Here is an 11,235-nt window from a genome sequence, read left to right as displayed (position 1 = left end):
GTTCAACAAGGTGGAATTTTTCTACATCCATTAACACACATTTTTATTAAGTTCATAAGAGAAAAATTATGAGAATCAAGCCAGTCAAGAATCATTCTAAGTGAGCACAGCAAAGAAATTTTCATTGTCTCCAAAGGTAAAATTTCTCTGAACCTCCAGTCATGATTTCAAATTCCCCAACAATAATGCTTATTAGGTAGCCTCAAAGCTCCACCCTTCTCTTCTATGATTGTGCCAGCACAAGCACAATACTGGTCTCTGAGTCGGCACCCTCCCAGTGGTGCACATTGGGTTCTGCTAATGCTGATAGTATTTGCTTTCAGGTTAAGAATTTAAAGGCCATTTCAAGTTCAGTAAGCAAGATTTCCATTGAACATTTTTCCCGGTCTTGCTTTGTTCTTGAGATACTGGTAACCTGGGAAAGTTATAACGGAGAGCCCCCTGATGACAAACCATTGGTTTTTCAAAAAAAAGGTCATTTTGAGGTAGTCACTCCATGACCCCCTTCAAACTTTACAACTTTTACTAGAGAAGTTTTTTGCAGAATTGTGCCACTCAAGAGATATTGGCCAATATAGATTAACATGAGACACCCCATTTAGATGTCTAAAAGTGTTCTGTAAAATTTATATACAAGCTATGCTTTGACTATTTGATAAAAATAGCAACTTAGTAGTTCAGGAGGAGGAGCAGTCACTTTTCCAGAGTAGCTGTTTTTACTCCTAATAAACAAACACATACATAACATGGTTTAGAAGCAATCCCCATAATTATCACTGCAACTGGATTAGCACATGGTATAACTTGACGTTTGTTTAGTTTACACAAGTAGCTTTCAGTGGCTGTTTCTGCCTACTAATGTACAACTTTATTCATTTCACATCCCTAAGGCTCTCTTTCATGATGAGATTTACAGAATATGATGTGTGAATGAATGAAATGAGTAGTTCCTCACTATGATTTTCATTTTAAAGAGTATGTAGCAATGGGTAATGGTAAATACAGTGCAGCTAAATTTTCAACCTGTACAAAGAGTTTTATATATCAGCTAGTACAAAATATACGCAATAACCACTTCCTGCAGTTAACTGATGTGTAAGGCATATATCACACAGGTAACAACAGAGTAGATTTCATCAGATTTTGAGTTACTAGTCTTTTCCCATTCAAGTACACACACACACACACACACACACACACGCACACACGCACACACACACACACACACACACACACACACACACACACATGCACACACTTTAAATTTTGCCCAAACCTGGGTAGAGCAATACTATATTTAGTGCTGGCCAGGGTGGCTGAGCGGTTCTAGGCGCTACAGTCTAGAACCGTGTAACCACTACGGTCGCAGGTTTGAATCCTGCTTCAGGCATGGGTGTGTGTGATGTCCTTAGGTTAGGTAGGTTTAAGTAGTTCTAAGTTCTAGGGGACTGATGACCTCAGAAGTTAAGTCCCATAGTGCTCAGAGCCATTTTTGAACTAAATTTAGGAAGCATATTTCTAAAGTACAATAAGTTTATTTGGGAGAGGAACAGAATGGTTGCAGTCTTACTACAAAATTTCCAATTACATGATCAGTCTTCAAGATGATTTTTAAACACCTTTGCTTTTATAGCCTTCATTGTCTTGTGACATGTGATGTATGAGAATTAATATTTAATACACTAATCAAATGAGTGGAATCGATTTGATGAAGACTAGCTGCTGCAAGTCTGATCATCAGTTCCACTCCAAATATGCCAGGGGTCTCAGTGAGGCCTTCACAGACCGAAACTACCCTCCTAACCTTGTACAGAAACAGATTTCCCAGACCTTCTCTCACTAGTCACCTATAATTCCCCACATACCCACTATCTAGCGACAAAGGAGCATTCCTCTCATGACTCAGTGTCACCCAGGACTGGATCAACTGAATCACATTCTCTGCCAGGAGCTTTGACTGCCTCCCATCATGCACTGAAATGAGAAATATTCTCCCCACTTTCTCCAACAGTGGAAATCTGCCACCCAACCAAGCTATGTAATACCCTGTCTGTTCCTACCCACCCCTGCTCCAAAGCCCTTGCACCATGGTTCATACCCCAGCAATAGACCGAGCCGAAAGACTTGTCCCCTACATCCTCCCGCTGATGTTGACTCCAGTCTTGTCACAGGCATCTCATACCCCTCAAAGGCAGGGCCATCTGTGCAAGCAGCCATGTAATCTACCAACTTAGCAGCAACAACTGTAGTGCATTCTAAGTGGGGATGACAACTAACAAGTTGTCTGTTCCATATGAATTGCCACCATCAAATTACGGCCAAGAGACAGATGGACCATCAAGTTGCTGAACATGCCACCCAACATAATGTACTTCACTTTAATGACTGCTTCATAATCTACATCATCTGGAATGTTAAAATTCTCACAGTTTTTAACATTAAAAACAATTTTCCAAACCTTGCTTCTATCATGATAATTTTGGAATAATTTATCTTGAGCTTAAATTAGTCTGTAGGATGGTTAGTACAATACATTTAGTGATAATAGTGATAATAACAACTGGAAAATATCTCCTTTCTTGTTGTCCATTGCAGTTTTTCTTCAATTGTTAGCTCAGCAGTCTTGGTGGATGATACTCTCCTGCATTTCTATATTGGATTCTGGGTGTTCTAGTTTTATATGTCAGTGCAGTAACAAGGTGTTGTAGGCTTTTGAATTCTCTTCAAAACAGTTTTATTCTGTTTTTGGAAATACTTCAAAACAATACATAATCATGACACACCACAGGATGCTTCCAACAAACATGTTCAACTCAAACACAGCACTACGTGTTACTGCATCCACAACTACTACCTATTTAACAAGAAGAATAAAGAAGATACAAAAAGTTATGATAGATTTTCATTTTGAAATTTACTGATGCCCAAATATCAATTTTTTACATTCACAACAATTTATAAATGGTTAATGGTTTTCATTTCATATTTTTGTCAATTTATTTTTCAAAACAGTTATAGAAACCTTAAATACAATTATAGTATTTTTAAATGTCAGTGTTTCAATTTTGCAATTTATGAAAAAGTAATTATATTTTCTAAATAAACCTTATATTACCTTCAAGCTTTATTTTTGTTTATTAAAATACAAGGCCATTTTAGATATGCCATCAAAACTACACTGAATATAAGTTTACCAATTGTGCATTATTGGATCATTTAGTGAACCAAACTGTGATGGATTTTCCAGTACCTGAAGAAGGAAGGTGCACAGACCAGTTCCAATACACCACCAACATCAGCTTCTCTGAATTAGACAAGTGAGAGCTCTCCCTCCAACATATCCTTTGTTCCTGTAATTCCATGGCCTCAATGTTGCTAGTCCATGTCCTCCACTTGCCTATCCACTTCCCTGCTCCCACTCCAGTACTTCTATCACACCAAAGCACTACGTGCTGCTTTCCTCATCTCTACTTCTCTCCTCCTCAGCACAGCCTCTCAACTCTGCACCTAGTAGCCCTATCCTGTCTCTGCATGCTCTCACAGGCAGCACTAGCATCTTCACTCACCCTACCCTACAATCCTTCCCATGCCTTTCCCCCACACCTCTTCCTTACTTCAACTACCCACTCTAGCTAGATTGCTGCTCATGTCTGATGCAGTTGCAGTCTGTCCTTAGCACCTGGAGACAGAGGACCTACATGTGTCAGCTGGCCTTGTTTGAAGAAGTTAAGTTTACTTATTCTAAAGAAGGATTTTTTCAAAAAGCTGAAATATTTAGTGTTGAACTTTCCAGGCACACTACAGCAGCCATACTATAGAAGAGAACACAATTACTTAATTATAGGATATCATGCCCTCATGACTTGTATCAGTAATTGAATGAAGGAATGTGAAAGAATTGCCTCATATCGTTGTAGAAGTGTAGAAAAATATCAGCAAGCAGGTATGTGACTGTTAAAGCATTCCAGGTAGCACATTTCAACAAACTGAAAACTCAACTAGACCTCTTCCCATGGGTGAAACTGATGAACATGTTGATGCATCTAAGTAAAGATGAAGCAGTCCCATCCAACTGAGAAGTAAGTGTAAGATTGTACTTCAGTCTAGTGAGTATCTCATAACACTAGGTCCAGCTGAGCTCCCATTTGTTTACTGGTTCCTATGTATCATTTACTTTTCATCATCTTTCATCCAAGAAGATAGACTTTCGAATTCTTTATTCATAGTCACAAGTTATGAATTTATCTGTCAGTCATGCCACATATTTGCTGTTGGTAATGAAAAACAAAATGAATCCCAACACTTTCAAAAGAGATCTGGAGGAAATACAAAATTCCACAATATTTACCACAATCATATAAAGAAACCGTCAAGACACCACAAAGTTTAGCTTTTCTATCTGATGGACAGATCATTATGAATGGCATCTTATGCTGTCATGTTTACAAAAATATATGGTATATGTATAGACTCTAACATTCAAGATTTATATACTGCCAGCTCTCCTCCCCTTACAAGTCTAATTATGTTGATCAAAGTTCATCCACAAGCAAGGATTCAAACTGATTATCTCAGGTAATCTGTTGGAGGACACTATCACCAGGCATTCCACACTAGTAGCACAAAAACCTATTAGAAGCATTAAAATTTTATGATACTGAGGTGTTTTCTAACTTTATCAAAGAATTCTGAACAACTTTTCAATCTCTTATTAAAGTACATAGTTTTCAAAACACAGTCTACAACTGAAGAGATTTAACTTTAAAAAATGAATGCAAAAATTTAAAATTGAATTAAAAAATAAAAAACAAGCATGTTAGAGTTTCAAATTGAAAGAATAGGTTAGTACTTACACACTTTATGGGAAATAATTTAGACCTGTATCTGTACCTGGATAACAGACTTTTCTTTTATATTTTCATGTATAAAATAATAAATATAATGACAAATATGTTAAAAGTTACAATGTTTCCTCTAACAATAATGTAAGAATGATACTACATAATCATTTTTATACATTTTCAGCCTGTCATACATCATTTAAGAAAATGGATGATGCCTACAACAATAAGCAAGAACTTGCACACTTTGCAAAACAACATACATGAATTATGGTCAAAACAACTCAATGATGCCAGAAGAAAACTCAAAAAACCTCTTTCACTGACAGAGAAAATTCTTTACTGCCACAGAGCAGTCGACTCAACAAAACATATACCTCAAGGTCTTGATGTCCATGTGGACCACCTGGCACTTCAAGACAGGCAAGCCTTATTGACCATCCAGCAACTTCAACTATTAAATGTAAATTGTGACCATTTGTCATGTAGCCTTCACTGCGATGGAATAATAGAAGAAGGATATGAGGACAGCAAGCAGTTACTGCACCGACCCACTGACTATGATGATGAGATGTACAATTTTCTTACTGCAGCGGCTACAAAGTATAAAATGGATTTTTGGCCCCCAGGATCTGGTTCACCTCATCAAGTTCTCTTTTATAATTACAATATACCTGGGAGTTTCAACATTGCTACTGACTTTTATTCTTCATTTGCTGGTGGTCTGGCTTCTATGGGTCTACATATTAACAGCTCAACTGCTATTGATGTAATATGTGGCATTCCCATAAGCTTAAAGGATCTTAATATTGTCAAAGTTGATGTGCTTGGAGTACAGAAAAAATTTGTCAGAGCACATGATATTGTAGCAAAATTACATGAAAATTTAAAGACTCACCCAAATAATATAAACATTGTTGAGTATTCTGGACCTGGAGTACACCTATTATCATGTCTGGAAATGGCTAAAATTTGCCAGTTGGGTGCAGATATTGGCATAGATATTTCTTTGTTTCCTTATACTTTGAGGATGCATTCACACCTCAAAACAACGGGTAGAAGTGATGTGGCAGATGCATCAATGAAACATGTTGTCAATTTAACACCTGATAAAGATGCAGTTTATGATGACAAAATTACTTTAAATCTCAGTGAAACAGATCCATACATCTGCATACCATTTATACCGAGTGTGGACATCTCTGTAAATAAATTTCCAAAAGTGCTTCCTTTTAGTGTTCCAAGGAAACTGCATCTAGGCCTCATTGGGAGATATTCAATGGCAACATATAAGGATTTAATAAACTGTGCAGACATTGCCAGACAAGCTCTCTCACATGGTTTGAAGAGCAGAATTCCTCTAAAAATTAGCCCAAGTTCACACAATATTCTCCAAGTAATGGAAAAAGAAGGCACAGCACAAATTCTGAGGAAATTTGGAGCTGAATTTCCTGCCCTTTCCTGTGATGAAGTCGAAATTATTCGGACTGCTGGCAATAATGACAGCGCGATAATAACATCCTGCAATCGAGAACATCTCAAAGAATTTTCTATTACACCAAACTCAAATATATTTGTAGCATCCCCAGAACTGGTTACAATATTCTCTATCATTGGTACATTAGACTCAAATCCCCTAGAACAACAACTGAAAGATACAAAAGGAAATGTTTTCTCTTTACATGATGCAAATCTGGAAGGACTTTTTAGGTCGAGCCTTAAGAGGGATGTCCAGATCCCAGAAAATCAGAAGCAAAAAACAAATGAAAATGAAGAGCAAGGCTCACAACGAACAGAGTGGATAAATCACCTGCAGCCCTTCTCAGCTCCTCAGGAAAATGAGTACAAAAATATGTTGGTGTTGATAAAAATGAAAGGCTGTTGTGATATGGATATCATCTCTCCTAGTGGTCCATGGTTGAAATACTGTGGGAATCTCAGCAAGTACTGCAAAAACCTATTCATCAGTGCTGTGAATGCAGAAAACAACCTCAGAAATCAGGTAAACTAGTTATCAATTTAAAATTCCATAATCTTAATGTGAAACATGCTATATTTTTTTATACACTGGAGGTATCATTTACCTTTTTCAGTTCAAACTAATTTTTAAATGCTTATCTATAGGTGCAGAGCCAGTTGTCTGGAAACTTGACAAGTGTTCATAATGCAGCATCATCATACAAGGCATCATCATCCCCATGGATAGTTGTTGCTGAATACGGTTTTGGTGCAGGTCGCACAAATGAATATGCTGCCCTTCAGCTTCGCTATATGGGATGTAAAGCTGTATTAGCTAAATCTTTTTCTTCAAAAATGGAAAGTGATCTGAAAAGACATGGAATATTACCTTTGGTGTTTATAAAAGCACATGACTACAATCAAATAAATTCTGATGATACATTCACTATTATTGGCTTCGATGATATCATATATAAAAGGGTAAGTATTCACATGATTAAAAGTAATTATGAAACAATTTCATCTACTATTAAAAAAATTCTGTGTGAATGCTTGGTACTCTATCATAAAAAAGAAACGTATAGCATGTAGCATTAGATCTCTAGCTGCCCAAGGCATTGGAACTTGCTTTAATGACTTAAGAGGAAAGGGGAGAAAGAGAAAATAATAGAACTGCTGAAAAGTTTCTCAAAGTGAAAAGCTAGTGTGTTAAAACTCAGTTAAGGAATGATAAGACACAAATAAGAGGACCTGGAATTAAATAGTGTAGTGGAACAATGCAATAATAACTGAAACAATGCAATAATAACTTCAGAACCTAAAGATTTTGAGTATGATCTGCTAGCCACCCAAACAAAAACACAAAAGACAAATTAAAGTATTGTGTAGGGTCCGCTCCTACTCTTAGACCATTTAAGTAACTTCCTCTTGACTTCAAAGAAATACTTGCTGATGACACAAGAATACTCATAACCGTTATCCCTCAGCCCCCAAAAAGCTATGTGCTGTTTTGTTTGGTCTCCATCTATACCACTTTATCCATGAACAGTTGTTGTATATACAGTAGACACCAGTTTACATGACAAAGAACTTCTTCTTGGTTTCTTGCCAGCATCATTTCTACCAAAGTACACTTGACTGGTTTTGAGGAGAGCTGTTCTTTTCATATAACTATACCAATTTAATTGCATTACTTCAAGTGTCTTCAGAGGTTTCTTTCAGTCATAATTGCAGTTTATCATTGTAGCTTTTCACTGCTTGTAGTGCCACAATCATATAATTATGACTTTGGTTTTAGCAGTCACTCTAAAGTTTTAGTTAGTCTCCAGTTGCTTTAATCTGCACCTTCTCTCATGCAATATACAGTTTTACGTAGTAGGAGATGAACAGAAACTGTGCTTGTTGAGTATAAGTGCACACATACATTTTGCTTTCCAGAGATAGCTAAACATTGTGTTGCCCACGGTTTACAGGCTGCAGGCTGGTGCTTTGCATAATGGCAGCACTTACTCACCTATGGTAAAAACTGTGGCACTTTTGCTTTCTGTCTTTGCCTATGATCATTAACATTACTGAAACTTTTGATGCGCATTACATGAGCACCTCACATCTGTCCACTGGAGGCTACTGGCAGACAGTGAGGTCACAGATTACTTGGTGGAATGCGAATGTGGATAACAGTTGCAAGGCTGTTCCCTTACATTTTAACAACAAAAAATAAGTGCTGACATCTGCTTAGAGCATATCTGGTGCACCACATGATTCTCTGTCCATTGACTGAGGTTTCTGTGAAGACTTGACTAGCATGTCAGGTGGACATAATACTCATTGATAGCTCCTGTATTAGGCATTGTAATAATGTTCTTCAACAAAAAAGCTCGTACGCTATAAAGGAAGAGCAGGATGAAATCAGAACATCTGCTAGGGAATTTTTTCTGTAATGTCAATGTGGCTCTATAAGCAGATACTGAACACACTGGGTGCAGCCAGCTGTAAGACCACAGCTCCTATCAGCATGAATGACACTTGCAGCTTGTTTTCATAATGTCATCCTCAATCCCTTTATTTGATGGTTGGTGGATTTTGTGAAGATAGGTAGCCTGACACAAGGTGTGGAAGTGTGCAGTCTTTTTCTCCTTCTTTTTCTTCTCAGCATGTATATGACAACCATTTAGATGAAGTGTAGCACTGCTGCAAGATAGGCAGCTGTTGAACTTGATGATGCCAGACCCTCTTGCATCACAATACCTGAAGAGATGGTGTAAACAGGCAGTGAAGGACATGAGTCATCATCTGTTTAGCATCACACACACAGGGCACATCTTGATTATCATAGAGTCCTCTTTTTAAGATGGAAGCTTTACTTCAACCAATTCCCACATGAAGATGGTTAAATGACCATCTTGTTGGCCAAGGCAGGTGTTTCCTGTGACCAGTTTCTCTTTTACTAGTATCCCAAAAATGTGTAGCTTTGGCTTGCCAGTGTTGAAGTCCCCTGCTGTCTTTTACTTCACTAGTGACACTGTACATGAGACAAATTTTTTCCTCCTGAGTCAATGTCAAGCAATAGGTTAATGCCCATGAAATTGATTGTTATTCTTTTGGATTCAACTGTTACTATCTATCTGATGCCAGGTGTTGTTATTCCAGTCAGAACTTTGATCTCCTCAACTAGAGATTGTATCGAGCATCTTGTCACCTGGTGGCAAGTTTAATGAAGAGCAACGTCAACCTTAGTGGCAAGATTGGTAGTACACTGGAGAAGAATGTTCTTCTTCCTAGTAACACAAGGCTAAAACCAACCTCTAAGGTACATGTGAATGTGCTTACCAACTTGTGACTTTGAGTTTTTTTTAAGATACTGTTTCATACTGTAACTTTAATTCTGACACTGACACATTGCTTTTTAAATGTTAGGCTCCTATCAAGAATAACCCGGAAGTATTTAATGGTGTGGAGCTGTTATTGAGAGGAGTTCCCTGCCAAGAGTCTTTCAACTTTCAGTTTACATGTCTGTTGTAGTGGTGGTAAGCACTGACTACAGCACTGTTTTGCCATGATTTGGTTTCAGGCTATTGGCTTCATAATACTCTCACATGTTATCAAGACAGATGAAAGTTGATGGGATGCAAGCTGTTTTACTTGGTTGACTGCTGGTTTACAAGTTAAATACTGTGAGAGCAAGAAGTGACAATATGCAGTATCATTCCCAGAACCAAACACAGAGTTCGAGTTTGGAGACAAGTGTAGTGCTCAAATCAGAGGTTCAAAAAATATATAATGGTATCAGATGCAGATCTGTTGATCTCTGCAATTTGAAGACTCATATCCCATAGCCCCTCAAAAGGTCAGGAACACTAGACAAAAGCAGTGGCTAATCAGATGGATGAATATGTTCACATGGGAGGTAATTTGGTTAGAATAACTCTTCTCTATAGACTCACCTAAAAATTTCTTGCTGGTTTTAGAGAAAAATACTACATCAGTCATTCCAAGAACAGAGGTGAACATTCTTCCTTCTATGGCAGATGTAGTAAGAAATACTGAGTTACAAAATTATGAGACAGAATTGCTGGTCAATACTTAACTATAAGAGCAAATTTTTTAATACTGTCAACTGACACATTCAGAGCTGAACGTGAAAAGTGCAGTACCAAAGAAGATAGCAAACAATTAACTTACAGTTATTGTACATATACAGCATACAGCATGTATGATTGGATTTGTAGATGATTTGGGGTGTACAGGATGTGAAATTTAGTATGCTGGGCTACGAAATCTGGCAGCTATGATGGCAATGAGTCAAACTAAGCTTGGATGACAGGTACACATACAGCATTCCATGCTGCTTTAACCCTGTGCTAGAGTTAATAAAGTGTGGCTAGTGAACAGTGGGGGTCCAGTTCCTTGGCAACCCATAATCTAATGTTTTCAATGGAGGAGATGACTGACCTGGGCAACAGTGTGCTGAGAGCATAAAGTCTTGCATTATCTTATTGAAAGTTAACATCACAGGGACTTTGGTGATAGAGCTAAGAGACAGGCATAATATGTCATAAATGAAATGGCTGCTGTCCAAATTACGATCTACATGAATCAGATATGGTAATGATTTGTGCCCAACAGCACCTGTCATATCTACACACCAACTGCTGAGCTCTTATGACAATGATGTATGTAATGTGACAATGATTATTCTCCTTGGATCCCCCACAAATCATGATGCAGTACATAGAATCAACACTCACCTGAAAAGATGGCACAGTGTCACATCTGCGTCCAATATTATCATTGGGTACACCACTGTTGATGCACCTCTCTCTGTAGTCACATCAAAGGAAGCCATACCACTGGTCACTGTACCAAGGATCCATGAGGCTCTACACTGTCCATGTCGATAACTGTCTTGCTTCAAACAAGCCCATTCCCTGACTCA

The 11,235-nt window shown here is 37.8% G+C and overlaps 1 protein-coding gene across 1 annotated transcript; it reads left to right on the top strand.

The window, feature by feature from the left end:
* The first annotated feature begins 5,055 nt into the window (after positions 1 to 5,055).
* LOC124805625 (probable aconitate hydratase, mitochondrial) lies at positions 5,056 to 9,921 on the top strand. The gene is made up of 3 exons (XM_047266192.1): positions 5,056 to 6,843; positions 6,966 to 7,280; positions 9,871 to 9,921. The coding sequence occupies exons 1-3, from the start codon at positions 5,056 to 5,058 to the stop codon at positions 9,919 to 9,921; spliced, it is 2,154 nt and encodes a 717-aa protein (XP_047122148.1).
* Positions 9,922 to 11,235: the final 1,314 nt, after the last annotated feature.

This window comes from Schistocerca piceifrons, chromosome 7 (genome assembly GCF_021461385.2).
Source record: "Schistocerca piceifrons isolate TAMUIC-IGC-003096 chromosome 7, iqSchPice1.1, whole genome shotgun sequence".
Classification (NCBI taxonomy): Eukaryota; Metazoa; Arthropoda; class Insecta; order Orthoptera; family Acrididae; genus Schistocerca; species Schistocerca piceifrons.
Note: the sequence above shows the minus strand (reverse complement) of the source record. Positions and strands in the feature narration are given on the sequence as shown.